This window comes from Lynx canadensis, chromosome A2 (assembly GCF_007474595.2).
Source record: "Lynx canadensis isolate LIC74 chromosome A2, mLynCan4.pri.v2, whole genome shotgun sequence".
NCBI classification, from domain to species: Eukaryota; Metazoa; Chordata; class Mammalia; order Carnivora; family Felidae; genus Lynx; species Lynx canadensis.
In genome coordinates this window covers 16824870-16842707 of record NC_044304.2, presented here as the reverse complement: position 1 = coordinate 16842707, position 17838 = coordinate 16824870, and the positions used below count along the sequence as shown (strand labels likewise).

The 17838-nt window shown below is 51.9% G+C and overlaps 1 protein-coding gene across 1 annotated transcript; it reads left to right on the top strand.

Annotated features, from left to right (window-relative positions):
• Positions 1-2770: 2770 nt before the first annotated feature.
• CSPG5 (chondroitin sulfate proteoglycan 5) lies at positions 2771-16307 on the top strand. Its single transcript, XM_030306474.1, has 5 exons — positions 2771-2867; positions 3470-4583; positions 7559-7747; positions 9569-9644; positions 15949-16307. The coding sequence occupies exons 1-5, from the start codon at positions 2771-2773 to the stop codon at positions 16108-16110; spliced, it is 1638 nt and encodes a 545-aa protein (XP_030162334.1). The 3' UTR covers positions 16111-16307.
• Positions 16308-17838: the final 1531 nt, after the last annotated feature.

Genomic DNA, 17838 nt, shown 5'->3' with positions numbered 1-17838 from the left:
GCTGTAGCCATGGCAATGGGCCTTATGCCTGCTTTGGTACTGGAGGCAGGTTGCCAAACCCAATAGGAACCTCCGAGGCATATGGAATCTTCATAAAGCATCCCTGATGCCCAAATGCAAAAAACTTGAATGGACATGGGCACAAGCTCTAGATAGAGCTAATGTTCCTTTTCTTTCACTCCTATGTCTTAACCACTGTGCCCAGAAAAAGTATTGCATTCACTGGACACTATGTTTACCACTTTCAACATATGTGAGTTGAGTTACTGACTCTCCCAAGGTCACACAGATCTGATGCCGAATCCTGCTGTGTCACACCCCATTGCACGATGAGCTTCCATCCATCTCAGAGGTGTCACCAAACCAGGTATGCTGTGCTGAGTTCTGAAACTGCTGGTGAGGTCTGCTAGGGAGGATCAGAATGAAAGTGAGTGGCAACATTGATATTAAAATCCCAAAATGAAGGAAGGTTAAAATTTGTCCCCAGGAAGGAAGAAGGTCGTTGAGGAAGGAGACTTTCCATATTTCATTTTATACCATATGCTCGTTATAATTCAAAAATTGAACTTAAGGGGTGTTGGCTGGGCTCAGTTGGTGGAGCATGCAACTCTTGATCTTGGGTTGTGAGTTCAGACCCCAGGCTGGGCCGTGGAGCCTACTGAAAAAATTTTTAATTGAAATAAAAATATATTTAAATATTTAATAAAATATTTTAAAACGAAAAACAAGTAGCTCGAGTCTTAACAAAGAAGTGGAAGAATGGCCCCGTTCAGACCTTATGAAAAACACGCGAGTAGTTGTCATACCCCAGACCTCAAAGGGACCCATCCTTGAGGCATCCTTCCCACACAGACTGGCCTCAAGAAGGAGGAGATAGACGTGTCCACCATATATCCTCCACTCTGACAAACCACCACTCAAGAGTCCAGGAGACACAGAGAGCAGAGGAACGCCTAAAAACATGTACATAGGCCAAAAAAGAATATACAGGGATAAGCTACAGACAAGGGAAGCGAGATGGGGTTGGAGGCTGTATTAGTGCCTCTGTGGCCAACCAACAAGTACAAAGCCCAGCCTGACCCTCTGCTCAGAGAAGGTGGTTGTTCCAAACTGGTATTTACTGTCCCCGAGAGGCAGCAAGAAGCCATGTGGAAAGAGCCTCAGGAAGTCAACCCCTTTGCGGGAAAGCTCCAGACCTATGGTTTCTGGGGCGGGAGTACCTGGTTGCCATTCATTTGTTTATGCTTCTACACCTCAGGGAGCCTCCCTGTGCCTGACCCTGTGCAAAGTGCCTTGCAATCCAGTGGGGAATTATCGTAGACAATTCAGTGACAGGTTCGCAGAGGCAAAAGGTGACAGGAAGTGAGCTTTCTGGGGTAAGGAGTTTGCCAGGCAGACCTGGAAGGAAGGGAACACCAGGCCTGCTTAACAGACCGCTGCAGTAGTTGTTTCAGTGAGAGAAACACACTTTGAACCAAGGAAATCCCATCCAGAGCCACACGCTAGGACATTAAGGGATAGATTCTCCAATTTAGCCATCTATGTGGCTGCCTAGTTACAGAGATGGGAGTGTCTCAAATACCAGGGGTGTCACGTCTAAAGTTGACCCTGAATGTCATCATTCGGGTCATTAACACATCAGGAGGTAGACGGTTGCTTTGGGCAATAAACTAGGTAACTAGGCCACAACTCTCCAGCCAAGCAGGGCTCTGGGGATGAGGGGTCCCTGGCCGAACTGAGCTTTGGACGGCCCGCAGACTACTCTAACGCTGGGCCTGGTGCCCGCGCGTCCATAGGCTGTGATCTAGGCCATTTGGGTCTGTCCAGGAGCTTTAACTTTGGTGACCTGGAGCACATGGGCGGTGATGTATCCTGGGAGGAAGGGACCAGGATTAAAGGCCGCTGTCCAGGCTGCCCCGAAGAGGCAAGAAGGAAGGTGGGGTAGTCGCAGTCTGAGCAAGTCTTGCCCCCTGCCCCTGGGATGCGTTGCGGCGGGCCTGGCTGTGCAAGGTATGGGCTTTGGCTATGGACGGATTAGGTCTGATCCGATTAGAGCCCGGGCCGTCGGCTTCGCCCCCTTGCCTGGCGCTGCCAGCGCCCGCCCGCCCTCGTGGACACCCGCAGACCTCCCCGAGACCCTCCCCCTCCCCGAACACGGCATTGGCGCAGAAATCTGAGAGGCTCCGTGCACCCCGGGCTCGGCTCATTTCCACAGCTCCAGCTCGGGCTTCCGCCCCCTGCGGCCCTTCCGAGCCCCGCCCCAAGCTTGCGGGTGTCTGGGCCCCCGCCTCCGTGCTCGCCGCGTGGCGGGTGGGTTCCTCGCAGGTGGGGGGCCCGTGCCAGCTCTCCACGGGGAGGGCGGGCCCCGCCCCACAGGTCTCCCGCCCGTGCACCTGTCGGCTAACGCCACGCACGGCGCTGTGCTCCGCACCCGCGCTACTCCACGTCCGTTTGTCTCGGCGTCCCGAGCCGGGGGTCTGTCTGTCCCCGGCAGGCGGATCGAGCGGGGCCGGCGTCAGAGCTACGTGCGGCGGGGCGGGCGCGGCGGGCGGGGTGGGGGCGGCGCTGAGCGCGGCAGCGGCGGCGCGGGGAGGCGGGGAGGCGCGGCGCTCCGGGGACAGCGGCGGACGGCGGCGGCGGCGGCATGCGGCTTCTCGCGCTGCCCATCGTGGGCTGAGACGGCCGCAGCGCGGGCGGGAGGCGCGGCGGCCGGTGAGCCGAGGGCGCAGCCAGCCGGGCAGACCGCGGACAGCGGTCGGGGCGCCGCGCCATGGGCCGAGCCGGGGGCGGGGGCCCGGGCCGGGGGCCGCCGCCTCTGCTGCTGCTTCTGGGGGCCGCGCTGGTCCTCGCCGCCCGGGCCGCGCCGGGTAGGTACCGACTGCGACCAGGACCCCCGCGGCCCTCGCGCCCCACCCTGGGCCAGGGTCCCGCTGGCCTCGGGTACAGGCGGAGTTAGCGAGCTGTGGCAAGGGGGCGGGGCAGCTCCTTGCCCGCGACCGGGGCGGGGGAAGGGGCGCGCGAAGAGGTGGGATACTTGGGGGAGGCCGAGGGGTTGGGGGCGGCCCCGGCCCGGGTGTTCGGACAGAGGTGCCGGTTGGGGGAGGGGCCTGGGTGGGAGGGGCCTGAGGGTGAGACTTCGGGGCGGGACCTTGAGGTGATGGGGCCATGAGGATGAGAGTTGGGGCGGGGCCTGGCGTGGGGCGGGACCCTGAGGGTGCGACGTTAGGGCGGGGTCTGGAGGTGAGGTGGAGCCCTGAGGGTAAAACCTCCGCCTTGGGCGGGAGGTGGGAGCCGCCGCGGTTACACTGCGGGCTTGTCGGGGGCGGGGTATGATGGCCGGGGGGCGGGGCCTGAGCGAGAAAAGGGCCCGGGCGGGGTGGGGGCGGGCCCTTGGGAAACCTTGAATTGGTCTCTTCGGGTGGGCGGGGGGCGGGGCCCTGACGCCGCGCCCCCTACCTCCCGTCCACAGCCCGTGAGGCTGGCAGCGCCGTCGAGGCCCACGAGCAGGTGAAGAGCATCCTGGCGAGGGAGCCGACTGCCAACGAAACGAGGGAGAAGGCCGGCCCACCAGCAGCTGAGGAAGACGAGACCTCGTGGACCGCACCTGGCGGTGAGCAGGCCATGATGGGGCCTAGTGTCGGGCCAGAGGAGGTGCTGGAGGCGTCGGCAGCGGTGACCGGCGCACCCTGGCTGGAGGCTGACAGCCCTGGCCTGGGTGGAGTGACCGCAGAGGCCGGCAGCGGCGACACCCAGGCCCTTCCAGCTACGCTCCCGGCTCCCAAGGAGGCCCTGGGACAGTCATCGATGGCCCCCTCCATCCCCAAGGCTACAGAGGCCAGCAGACCACCCTCCCCCACACCTGGCGACATGCTGAGCCCCGGCCCAGAACACCCCAAGGAGAGTCCCTTGGAGGTTTGGTTGAACCTGGGAGGCAGCACACATGACCCTCGTGGGCCAGAGCCCACATTCCCCTTTCAGGGCACAATGGAGCCCCAGCCAGCGTCAGATATAATTGACATCGACTACTTCGAAGGATTGGATGGTGAGGGCCGTGGTGCCGACCTGGAGAGCTTCCCAGGGTCGCCAGGAACCTCAGAGCACCACCCTGATACTGGGGGAGAGACCCCTTCCTGGAGCCTGCTTGACTTATACGATGACTTCACCCCCTTTGATGAATCTGACTTCTACCCCACCACATCCTTCTATGATGACCTTGATGAAGAGGAGGAGGAAGAGGAGGATGACAAGGATGCAGCGGGAGGTGGAGACCTGGAAGATGAAAGTGACCTTCTGGTGCCTACCGAGAAGCCTGGTCTGGGGCCCGGGACTGGCCAGCCTACCAGTCGGTGGCATGCTGTCCCCCCACAGCATACTCTGGGGATGGTCCCTGGCAGCAGCATCGCCCTCAGGCCCCGCCCTGGAGAGCCAGGCAGGGACCTGACCCCAAGCGAGAATGGCACTGAGTGCCGCAGCGGCTTTGTGCGACATAATGGCTCCTGCCGGTCAGTGTGCGACCTCTTTCCAAGTTACTGTCACAATGGCGGCCAGTGCTACCTGGTGGAGAACATAGGGGCCTTCTGCAGGTAAGGGTGTGGCAGGCAGGTGCACAGGGGCTTGTAAAAGAACTCCTGAAGAGTGTATGTGAGGCAGACTCAGCAAAGAGGGGGATGTGATAGGCACAACTTCCAAGAGGTTGTGTGTTCCCAGGCCAAGAGGATCAAGAGACGTTCACTCAGGTATCTTCTATGGGGAACTACTTCTTAAATGTACTTCCTGTGATCTCATCACAAGGAGAGATTCCTCAGAAATAAGATTTTGTATTTCCCCCAAGCGTGTTTTCTTTACCAAACCACTAAGCTTTATAAAGGCAAAGGGAGGGGACTTCTCTAAGGGTTTTGGAAAGAGGTCTTTACTGGCTTCAGGTGTTTCGTTGGAGAGTTCCGGCTATGCTAGCAGAAAAAGTAGGCCTATAAGCCTACTCTGGAAGAAAGATGGCTGCGGAGCACTCCCCCTGAGCCATGTGTGTGGCTAGAGGAAGACCCTATCTCCCTGCAGGGCATGTGTAGGGAGGTGGGCATGTAAAGTCAGAGTGAGGACCTTCTCATTGGGAGCAGACCCCAAAAGCAGCCATTCAAAAAGGTCAAGTCAAACAAAGTATCTTCCCTGGCATATCAGATGTGGTAGGGTCTCTTAATTTGGGGTAGTGGATTTTCCCTTCTACCTTGATTTTTGTCTTCCTTGGGATACCCAGTGCAGAATGTTTTGAAGACCCAGAGAGGTTAGTGTCTCTAAGGACATAGACTGTAGCCACCATCCCATGCCACCTTAGGAATACCTCATACACCTGCCGTCATGGAGTGAGAGCTCACTGGCTTTTTGTGGAAGAATCACAAGTCAGGGGTGATGTGGATAGTTTCCTTGTCTCCATCCTCTACAGGCCCTAGAAGTAGAGTAGAACCCCCAGATTCCTCTGGTACCTGTTTCCATTGGTCCTAGGAGGAGAATTTCTGTAATCTGGGGGTCTCTTTAAATGTCATTCCTGATGTTTCTCTTTCTTGGTTTTTTTTTTTTTTTTGGAGGTGTGTAAAGAATTCAAATTCTGTAGGTCTTGATGTTCTGATAGAAGAATAACATGTAGAAGGTGTGAATGTTGTGGCCTTTGGCATTAAGCTTGACTTCTAGTTCCTTCTTTCATATAAATGATCGTGAGATGATTAGGGTCAGTCATATAGGATGTGCCCACAACGGTTCTGATTGGAGTAGTCTAGTCATTGCTAAAAAGGAACCATGATCAAGAAATTATGGCAACAAGACCTTGCCTGTTGGTTAAGGGCTACCAGAAATATGTGGAAAACCCTGTGATTTTGCTCCTCAAGCTTTCGTTAGGGGAACTACAGTGATGATTTTAGCCTGGGAGCAGTGAAATCATTATCTTCCATCCTATCGGAGGCCCGCATTTTCACCTTCAAAGTAGTCTTTTCCTATCACAGTATGAAATGTAGGGTCCTTGCTGCTTCTGGAGAGCTAGAAAAGGTCCCAGAACCTCCTGGAGCTCTTGGGACGCCCCAGTGAGAAATTAAGTTTGTCCTTAGTAAGCTGTGTGGGTGTGCTGACCAGGGACCCTCCAGTGGGTCCTGCCTCAGAAGGACTTTTCCATAAGTCTCCCCTCGCCCACCTTCCCCACCCCCTCAGCCCCCCCCCCCTGCTCACCTTCCATCCCGGGGTCACTCTCCGGCCTCCCCCCTCCTCCCCCCAGAGCCTCCTCCTCCCACTGTGCACAACCAGGCTCGGCTGTGGCCCGGAAACTGTTTTGCATTCCACTCACAGGAGACTGCCAAGCCCTCAGTTGCAGACTGCAGCATGCCTTTGTCTCCGCTGCCCTGGCCCACTGCAGGGAAATGATCGGAGCTACAGCAGAACTTCTCCAGAGCAGCAAGTTAGCAGGATCTTCTTTCCCCGCCCTCCCCAGACACATAGCCTCCCTGGACTGCAGAGGGTCAGTTGGAAAAGAAAGAATTTCCTGTTAAGTCACATCTCCCCACCCTATTCCGGAGGTGGAGGAGCCCAGTTCTCCAATGCTTAATTTCCCCATTCCTGGACCCCTTTTCTCTTGTCTGTCATTCACCCTGAGATTCATGTCCTCCCTCATTTGCCTGCTTCTGTATCCTTCCACATCTTTCCTCTTTGAAGCAGCCTGGTTCCCATGGAAACAGCAATGTCATTGGAAGAGTTGGAGCCTGGGAATGTCCCCAAGGGCAAGAGAAAGTCACTCAACAAAAGGACTAAAACCCACCCAGAGGGTTGATTCTCACTGTGCTTTCCTGACATTTCTCATGGTAATAGGACACGAAGCTTTAGGGGCAGAATTTTGGGGGCTGCGATAGGAGGGGAATGTACATCCATCTTTGTGTTCGTCCTTGTCTGTCACTTCCTTACATTTTGGCATCTGGATAGCCTGGTGAACTAGATGGGACTGCAGAACAGCAAGATAGGTTCTCACGTGCAGAGTGGATTGACTGCTTTTGGAGCCAGAGGTCCTATTATCTTGTCTTTCACCCAGAGCCAAGGGCAGGTGGAGCTGAGAGAATCCTGTGATTGTCATTGAGGCTGCGAGGGGGAAAGCCAGGGTTCCCACCCTCCGCAGTCACTTCATACTCATGGGAATGACCAGTTCACTCAGTTTCTCAGTGCCTTGTTTATATCATGGACCTTAGCGCTGCTCTGCCCACTTCATGGGACGTCTGTTTAAGATTTACTTAAATTCAAGTTAGTTAACATACAGTGTAGTACTGGTTTTAGGAGTAGAAGCCAGTGATTCATCTCTAACATACAACACCCAGTGCTCATCCCAACAAGTGCCCTCCTCAGTGCCCGTCACCTCATGGGGTGGTTGTACAGAGTCTCAGCTGTGAGGCCTGCACAGATCGGAGACATCACACTTCCTCAACACAGTCCCAGGAATGGGCTGTTGAGGTGAGTATGGGGCTCAGGGACCAGGCCCTCGCTGTGGCCACGGCTGCCTGCCTGTCATCTCAGTCTCTCTCTGTCGCCGCCACAGGTGCAACACACAGGACTACATCTGGCACAAGGGGATGCGCTGCGAGTCCATCATCACCGACTTCCAGGTGATGTGCGTGGCCGTCGGCTCGGCCGCCCTTGTACTGCTCCTGCTCTTCATGATGACAGTGTTCTTCGCCAAGAAGCTATATCTGCTCAAGACAGAGAATACCAAGCTGCGTAGGACCAAGTGAGTCTGTGTGGGCCCGCCCCACCTGACCCTATGTCTGCGCCCCTCCACCTGCTCCAGGGACATCGTCACAAGGGGCCCAGGCACCTGCTCTACATCCCTAGTTGTGTTTTTCACACCAAACACTCATCCAAGTGTATCCATTCCTATGCGGGATGTGCTGGCATTGCTGTAGAGCCCAAGACCCCGTGGCCCCTCTGCCGCTGTCTGGCACTATTCCCGACACCCCCACACCCCGGGGATAGATGGTGCTTAAAGAAAAGGCCACCAGTGCACCTGGCTGTGGTCCCCCGTGTAGGTCACTATGCTCAGCCCACCACTGGCTGACTGCACCTGTTTCCCAGGGCTTTGTCTGTCATGGCCGGTGTGAGGATTCCACTCACACATCTACAGGAAGGAACCCCAGCTCCCTCAGACCTGCTGTCACTCGGTACGGGCTCTTCCTCCACGAACACGGAAGAGAAGGGGCTTGGCAGCGCATTGCTGTTGAAAACTTGTCAACCCTTGGTCCGAACAAAAGTGCAAGGAATTTAGGGAAATCCACCTTACCTCTCCTAAGTAGAATATTGGGCGTGGGAGGGGCTAGGCTTAACTTCTGCTGTGGATTTTAAGGGCCAGATGGGAATAGAGTCTCGTGTCAGCTTCTCTCTCAGCAGAGGAGTGGCTGCTGTGTGCTTGTGACAGTCAGCATGCATTTGCCTTTACATCCGTGCCTTCAACACTTGGACGTGACCTTATATGCTGAGAGAATCACTCTTAGCACTGAGCCAAAGAATGTCCTAAAGTGTCACTGGAGTCAGAAAAGGAGGAGGTGGCAGTTCAGCCGCCTGGGGGCCCATGAGAAAATTTATGCAGAACTGTCCCCAACCTCCCTTTTACCCTGTTGCCCCCTTATCCCCTCCCCCCTGACCTGAGACCCCCTCCAGAGAATGTGACTGAAGGACTTTCCCTGGGTCCTGGGAAAAGGACAAACGCCATCTGTTGTTGCTCCTTTGCTGGGTAAACTCATGCAACGTGCACTCGCTGGCCTTTCAGCTCACCATCCTGGGGCAGAAGGGATCTCTCCATTGTGCCTGTGCACTGAGGCGGGGCCGTATCTGTGCGTGTGATCACAAGCCAGGACCCTTGTTTCCCCATGCCTGCACCCAGGACGGCTGCAGCAGAGGGGAGCAGAGGGAGAGGGTGCCACCACCTATCAGGATAGCTGCTGAGGAGGGTGGGGGAGAGAAGGGGCAACTGCCAGGGGGGCAGCAGCCAGAGACAGGGCCCGTTCTTGGCCTTCCTCCCCTAGCAGGCTACACATTTTGTACAGAGCATGGCCCCCGTGCCCCTTCAGCTCAAACGCTGTCACCCTCATTTCCCAGGGCCGGTTACCACTCTGATAACACCACACGTAGCACGACAGATACTGCTGTGCTGTACTGACTCTAAGATACACATCGCCCCCGCCCCCATATTCACATGTCTGAAATTGGTCGCTTGTATCTTATAACCACTGTTGGCCAGATGCAGTCATGATGTAGTTGTAAGTGCCTGGCGTTCACGATCCTGGCCAGAGCTGTTCATATCACCATCAGTTCTTTATCTAATGTCACAATGAGCTACTTCCAGTATATAATAAACGCACTAGGTGATAAGAAAGTATTGGATCACAGTTTAAATGGTAGAAGTTTTTTTTCTCAGCGGTCCAGCAAGTAATGGCACATCTTATTACGGCCCGTGGCATTTGATGAAATATAGTGTTTGACCCAGGAAGCTCTCGTCAGGTTTGGCCGTGATCACTTCACTCACATTTTCCCTGCTCTCTTCTGTCCTAACCAGCAAATTCCGGACCCCGTCTGAGCTCCACAACGATAACTTCTCCCTCTCCACCATTGCCGAAGGCTCTCACCCAAACGTAAGGAAGCTTGGAGACGCTCCCCGTACCTCCTTCCCCCCCTGCCCTCACCTTGGCTCTCTGTGGTAACTTGTCTGTCAGGTAACTCGTCTTCCCCCCACAACTCCCCTCAGGCTAATGCACACCCGGCCCCTACCCTGTCTCTGATCTATTTCCAAGTGAGTGTAGAACCCCTCCCCACAGCTCTGGAGGTCAGCTCAGGGTGACCTGCTGGGACCGGGATTGTGGGACTGGGAGCAGGATGGCGTGTCACTTCCTTGATGAGCAGAGTTACAGGTAGTATGGAAGCTCTTTGTCTAGGAGGACTCCTGATTTTTAGCTTCGTCTAGACTTTAGAAGTCTGATTGGTCTTTCTCCTTGTCTCTCTACTTTCTGTATCAAGAAGAAACACTCTGTTTTCATTGAGAGGGAATTTCCTGGCAGGCACTGAAGTGAATGGTAGTTGCTCTTTGGGATGAGCGCAGAAACCTCTGGATGGCTAGGAAAACAGTGTCCTTTATATTGTTTAAGCACCCTAAAACTGGCAGGCATATATCCACTGGTGAGGGTAAGGTAAGCACATAACACTGGTGGAAGCATGAGTCTGGGAGTAAGTTCTCTTCTTAAGAAGATGGGCTCGTAAATGTCAGTTGAAACCCAATAGAAGGTCCCAATAGACCAGTTTCTAAAGATCCTGGCTTAGTGTGTTATCTGGACCAGACAACCAGTTAAGTACTGGATACTGTCAGAGAGAATTTTATAAATAAAGCGGAAACCATCCAAGCTCCAGATCGTGTCACAGCCAAGTCCAGGAATTCGGCACATGGCTCATGCTACCGTATGGGACAGCACAGATCTAGATCGTTGTTTTCCTTTTATAGATGGGTAAAGTGTAGCCCCCAGAAGGACAAGAGAGAAGAATAGTAAATGGGACCTTGTTCACCAAACCCCAGGAAAGAAGAACTTGGCCTGGTGGAGGAGGAGCAAAGAGGTCCTTTAAATAAGAAATGAAAGAGGTTAGTTTAGGATAATTTTTTGAAGTCTTTGATATAAAGGGTAGAGAAACAACAGATATTATTTTACTTGGTATGCATCAAGATATTAATAAGTTCAAGATGGACATAATAACCAAGGAAACAAGATGTCTTATAAACTTTAATCTTGATAAACACATTCATCAGCCCACAGGATATAGGCCTGTGCATATACCCCCTTCCCACCTAGCCCAGCGCCTCGCGGTAGTATGCATTCAGTCATCTGTGGAATACTGGTGACTGATGGCCTGCTGCAAGGTCTTCTGGTTCTGTTGTCTGGTCTGCCATCTCATACATGTGGGGCAGCAGGTCAGACCTGAACGATGGTTCCTCCAGTCAGGGTATACATTGTCCACAGAGTGCAAGTGTCTTAGGAAAGTTTCTGACACATACATTTTCTGTCACCCCAAGTGTAGAAAGACTCCTTCCCTCTTCCCAAAGAGGGAGAGGAAGGAATTAGCTTTTCTCGGAGGTCTCGGTTGCATGAGCCAATACAGAGGTTTCCAGTTCTTCTTGGCTGACCCAACTTTGTGGAAGGGACAGCATTTGTCCATGAACGTTCCCACTGACCTTGAACTCAGAACATGACAAGCCTTAAAAACGGAGTGGAGCAGGGACTGGGCAGCTATGGTGGACTCTGCTGAGAAGGGCCGTGGGGTTTTCTGGGCAGTGCTCAGGACATCTCTCAGTGAAGTGGCGGCAAGATGAGGTTCTGGAGGTCTCTGTCACCTCTTGGATCTCGAAGGTCATTCCCACCTGGCATCTTTCCCTCAACTTGTGTCCCAGGGGACATCATGTCCTCTCTGCCAAAGCCCTGAGCATGAGAGGGGATGCCTGTCCCGTCCAGCAGGGTGTGTACTTGTGGATTTTCTACCTTCATCTCTTAACTCTCTCCACCTAGCCCAAAAGTCAGACTTGGTCATACTGAAGGTCTTGCAGGCACTGGCAGTTAAGACCGTTGCCACTTTATTATGACGTGAAGCTCTATCTGTTGCTCAGCCGCCATATTGGCTGCTTACCAGTGATGCTAGCAGCAGGATGAAAGCCGGGAGATCTCCAGGCGAGCTGGGAGGGGGAACCAGGCGCCTCCAAGTCACACCCGCCCATGTAGTCTCTGCCACCTCCTTCCCCTCACCCCTCAAATGCCCTTGGTATTGAAGGCTCCGAAAATTTTGGAGAGTCCTACTTATCTTAATAGAGGGGTTATTTCTTTTACATAAGTGAAGTGGACTGAGTAGGTCATTTTCCCCACCCATCTCCAGCAATCTCTACAGGCCACACTCTGAATGATTTCAGACAACATCTGGGAAGGAGCCGCTGCTGGTGTCTGTGCCGGCGACACTTTCCCTCCCCACCACGGCTCCAGTGGCCTCGTGCGGCTCCTCGCCTGGGTTCCACAGCCAGGGAGCCAGTGGCCGAGAGTGCATGGGCCCTGGAGCTGAGCAGCCAGCCCCCCGAAAGGAGCATCGGGGAAAGGGGAGGAATGGCTAGTGTGTGGGCAGCACAGCGTGTGGGAAGTCACCCGAGTCCCACGGCAAACGCTGCACCGTCAGTGAAGGTCGTGGATATAACTTGGCCTTCCTGAGATTTGACAGACCTTCCAGGATTTCAGTCTAGTAATTACTAGACTTGTCCATGGGGTCCTTTAGTCCTCCCCTGTTTAAATCTTTCTTACTCCTAGGCTCGATTTCTTTCATGTATTTGGTAAAATACTGACTGCCCATCCCCTTCTGAGAGAGATTTGTGTCTGGACAAGTGGGGGTGCGGGCCTGAACCCACACTACCCCTGGGCTGAAGGATGTCCATTTGGCTGGGGTGGAATGCCGGGAAGGGGGACGCAGAGCAGTTGCCAGGACTTGGGCCAGATGGAGGGCCAGCTCCGTCTCCACGAGTGACTTCCGCAAACCAAAGGCAGACGGACCCTCTGCAGAGGGTTTCAGCAGCCCTAAGCTTAATAGGATCTAGTTCTGGAGGAGACACGTGGATTAGGATAGCTCCATCTTGGTTTAGACACTGCCTCACCTGTGCTGTTTGTTGGAAGTACTTAGCTTGTCTAATAGCATCGTGGGATACATACGTTCCTTATTTTTAGAATATCCATATCCCACCTATCGGCCCAGAAGTCGGTTTTCTCATCTGTCTATATCCCATGAGCCCTCAAGGGGCCAGGCTTCATTTGGGCCCTCACCTTCATGGCATCACAGCTTAGATGTCCAGATCTGTAAACACCCCTAAATCTACTTTTCCTCACATGATGCCCCTGTTTGCCCTCAAAGCCTGTCTGATGTCAAGGATGGGGTGGGGGGAGCAGGATGTTGAACAGCACGGAAGTGAGTCCTGTCCTCGTGAGAGGGTGGGTGAACACAGGCCATCCTCTCCTGTTCCAGGCTTGCTGTGATCCAAAGTCTGTTCTATCCAGGATCTTTACTTTTTTTTTTTTTTTAAGTTTATTTATTTATTTTGAGTGTACTTGGGCATGAGTTGGGGAGGGCAGAGAGAGAGGGAGATAGAGAATCCCAAGCAGGCCCGTTCTGTCAGCCCAGAGCCCAACAGGAGGCTCCAACCCACGAACCGTGAGATCATGACCTGAGCCAAACCAAGAGTCGGACTCTTAACCGACTGAGTCACCCAGGTGCCCCGACCCAGGATCTTTAAGGGCCCACCTCTCAAGCTTCCGTGCCCAGTGTCTTTCCCCAAACCACGCAGAAGTACATGGAATGAAAATTGCAGTTCTACCCCCTCCCGCTTCCCTCTCCTTAAAGCCTGTGTGTGTACGTGTGTGTACGTGTATACGTATACTTAATATATCATGGAGATCTTTCCATCTCACCACATCTAAATTTATGCTCTTGAAAAGGTTTTTTTCTAAATCTCTCCCAGCAGTAATAGAAAATATCAAGTACCTGAAATCTGCCTCAACACTATATGAAGTTCATTTCTTCTTATTCTTGTGGAGTTGTGAATGGGGAACGTGTGTTCCCCTGTTGTCCATAAATCATTCCTGAGGTCTTTGAAACTGTATTATAATGCTGTATTCAAGCCAGTCTTCTGAAAAAGTGCTAAGTGAGGCTGGGAGCAAAGGGAGGTGACAGTGGTTTGTTTAGGCACAGGACTTTTGAACACCCATAGTATCCTGTATAAGCCTGAAGCCTTTCCCTACCTTCTGTCCAACCAGTCACTACCCTGACCTAGTGCTGTTATGGGTCAAACTCAGTAGCAGTCAGCATGGGCAAGGACTCGCCACAGTTGTGTGGAGACTGTACTGTTCCTTCAGGATGATGATGACCATCAATTTTGGAAGTGGTTAAACCAAGAAAAGTCTGAGCTAGCTGGTCAGATAGCAACATTCTCTACCCTTCTGGCCACTGGTGAGCCTGCCTGGGTGTTCACCCAACCTCTTTGATCAGCAGAGTTCCAAGCACTTACAATAGCTATTTGGAGTGCCTAAGAAGGAACTGAGGCCAGCTGAATCACACTGGGTATATAGGCATATCTCCAAGGTATTGTGGGTTCAGTTGCAGACCACTGCAGTAAGTGAATGTCAAGATAAAGTGAATCAGACAAATTCTGTGGTTTCTCAGGGCACATAGAAGTGATGTTACGGCGTGTAATCTAGCAGGTGTGCGATAGCACGTTGTCTAAAAAGATGTACGTATTAATTAAAAAATACATTATTGCAAAAAATGCTAATCACTATCTGAGCTTTCACTGAGTCATAATCACTGATGGCAGATCACATAACAAAAAAAATAATAATGAAAAAGTTTGAAATATTGCGAGAATCACCAAAATGTGACACAGAGACACGAGGTGAGCAGTTGCTGCTGGAAAAATGGCACCCACAGACTTGCCTGCTGCAGGGTTACCACGGACCTTCAGTGTAATAACATTTTGGGGCGCCTGGGTGGCTCAGTCGGTTAAGCTTCCCACTTCGGCTTAGGTCATGATCTCACCCTTCATGAGTTCGAGCCCCTCATCGGGCTCTGTGCTCAGCTCAGAGCCTGGAGCCTGCTTCAGATTCTGTCTCTCCCTCTCTCTCTCTGCCCCTCCCCTGCTCGCAGTCTGTCTCTCTCTCTCAAAAATAAACCAACATTAAAAAAAATAAATATAAATTTAAAAAATTTAAATTTTCAATGAAAAGAAACGGCAGTGTCTGCAAAGCATAATAAAAATGAGGTTCGCCTGTAACCCCCAGATGGCCCTGCAGGAAAAGCACGGCAGGAAGGCCGGTGCCACTGTGGGAGTTCTCTGAATGCCCAGAACACAGATCTGGAGGACTATGTACTGGTGTGGGGTTTCCAGAAAACCTCTGACAAGCAAATTCAGTTCAGGGCCAGGAGCTTGTCACAGGGCTGCAGGCAACGTACGTGGAGAGACATGCATACATGGGGCGGGTTCACGTCAGAAATGGGTGGGAAGCTAGCCGCATGAGTATTGTGAGTATTGTCTGACGCGAAGCCGCACGAGTACCATCGAGGCGGCCAGACTCACCTGGGCATGGATTGTAAGTTAGCATCTTTTTTTTAATTTTTTTTTTTAACGTTTATTTATTTTTGGGACAGAGAGAGACAGAGCATGAACGGGGGAGGGGCAGAGAGAGAGAGGGAGACACAGAATCAAAAGCAGCTCCAGGCTCTGAGCCATCAGCCCAGAGCCCGACGCGGGGCTCAAACTCACGGACCGCGAGATCGTGACCTGAGCTGAAGTTGGACGCTTAACCGACTGAGCCACCCAGGCGCCCCTAGCATCTTTTGGTAGATCAACTTCTCCTGGTAAAGGGGCACGCACATCTCTGGCCTCTTGTCAAAGGAAGTATACTTGCCATGGGGAGAGGGGCCGTAGTTTTGCTGGGAGCAGCTCTGCACCTGACCATGGGCCTATTCATGCCCCTGACTAGGGGAGCTCCCTGACCAGTATCTTTCTGGGAAAGCAGAGCCACAGCAGGATGGAAGGCCCTGCCCAAGGGGAGCTCTGAGACTCTTGAGGGGCCAGATCAAGTGTTAAAGGGACTATTTCTCTCCCCCTTCCCCCGCCCCCTCCTCCTCCCCTCTGAAAACCTCAGACTGGCCTCCATTAAAGGGATTTATAATCCGGTTACCTGCCAGGTTTCATCCCTGTCTGGCTAGTGTTTTTTTAGGAAGACATTCCTAGAAAGTAGCTGCTAACGAGTCACTTTGGTCCATTCGAGTCATAGAGCCTCTTTCTTTCTTCTTTCAAAAGCCTAGAGTGTTATTTGATCCCTCTACCCACTGTCTCCTTCATGCCCCTCCTCATCTTTTCTCCTCTTCCAGGATGACCCTAGTGCTCCCCACAAAATCCAGGAAGCTCTCAAGTCCTGCCTGAAAGAGGAGGAGTCATTTAACATCCAGAACTCCATGTCACCCAAACTTGAGGGTGGCAAAGGTGACCAGGCTGACTTGGAGGTGAACTGTCTTCAGAATAACCTAACCTAAAGCAGAACAAGAAGAGAGGAAATGGGGGGAGGGGGGGGTGCAGGGAGAAACATGACCTCCTCTTGTACAGAGTCTATTTCTTGTAACCATTTGTTAAACTCTTTTCTTTTTCTGATCTCATGGCATGCTTTGATGTATTTTGTACAGGAGGGGAAACACACACACACACACACACACACACACACACACACACACACTAAGCAAAGAACCCAAACAAAATTGCATACATTGGGTTGTTTTGTCTGTGCTGTCTGTACATTGCTTCTGCTGCTGTGATTTCTAAACCTACGCTGTTATTCAACTACTTTTTTTTTGTACTTTGACCCACCTTTTTTTGAAATGAGAGTAAAAAACAAAGTTCTTGAAATAAAACTTTTTAAAAAGCCATTTTCCTAATGTCATTGTGTCCACTCACCACCCATTCTTGTCAGTTTGAGTTTGAATTCTTACCTTCACTAAAAGTGTATATTTGTACATGTTTGAAATCCCAGAAATGGTCTATATATTAGCTTAGATGGCCATAACAAAATACCACAGACTGGGTGGCTTAAACAATAGATATGTCTGGAGGCTGGGTGCCCCGGATGAAGGTACCACCAGAGTTGGTTTCTGGCAGGGCCTCTCTTTCTGGCTCGCAAACAGCCACCTTCTTGCTCTATCCACCAATGGCCTTTTCTCTATGTACACGTGGAGAGGGAGGTCTCTGGTGTTACTTCCTCTTCTGATAAGGATGCCAGTCCTATGGATTAGGGCCCATTTAACCTTAATTACCTCTTTATAAGCCCATCTCCAAATACAGTCACATTAGGGGTTAGGGCTTCAACATGCAGCATTTGGGATGACACAATTCAGTCCATGAGTCTGTAGCGCCTATTATTAAGAATACCCTTTCCTAGGGGTTCCTGGCTGGCTCAGTCAGTAGTGCGTGCTACTCTTGATCTCAGAGTCATGAGTCCCCAGCCCCATGTTGGTTGTAGAGTTTACTAAAAAAAAAAAAAAAAAATATTCCTTCTTTCATAAATATTTACTGAGCACTTACCCAGGCGTTATGCTAGATGCCAGGAACCCTGGATGAATAAGACATACTCTAACCTAAGGAAATTAACAGTATACTTGAGAAACAGAATTCTAAACAAATAATTATAATACACTGTGCCAATGTCATAATAGAGGTATATACAAATCTGTAAGAGTTGGAATTACTAGTTTAGAAAGGCTTCAAGGAGAGAGCTTTAAGTTGGACTTTGAAGGATGAGGAGGCATTTTTCAGAATCATGTGGGAAGAGAGGACATTCAAGGCAGCAGGAGGATACCCATAGGAAAGTCTTGCCATATGACCAAAGATTGTGAGAGGGAGGTGTCCTAGGTAATGAGGCTGGAAAGGGCAACTTAGGACAGATTGTGAAGGGCCTTGAATGCCATTAAACATGCTGAAACAATGTCAGATTTCTTTTCTTCTCTTTTCTTTTCTTCTCTTTTCTTTTCTTTTCTTCTCTTCTCTTCTCTTTTCTTTTCTTTTCTTTTTTTTATGGTTTCAGGTGTAGAATTTAGTGATTCATCACTTAAATACAGCACCCAGTGCTCATCCCAACAAGTGCCCTCCTTAATGCCCATCACCCATCTAGCCCATCCCACCCCACCTCCCCTCCATCAACCCTCAGTTTGTTCTCTGTATTTAAGACTCTCTTGTGGTTTGCCTCCCTCTCTGTTTTTATCTTATTTTTCCTT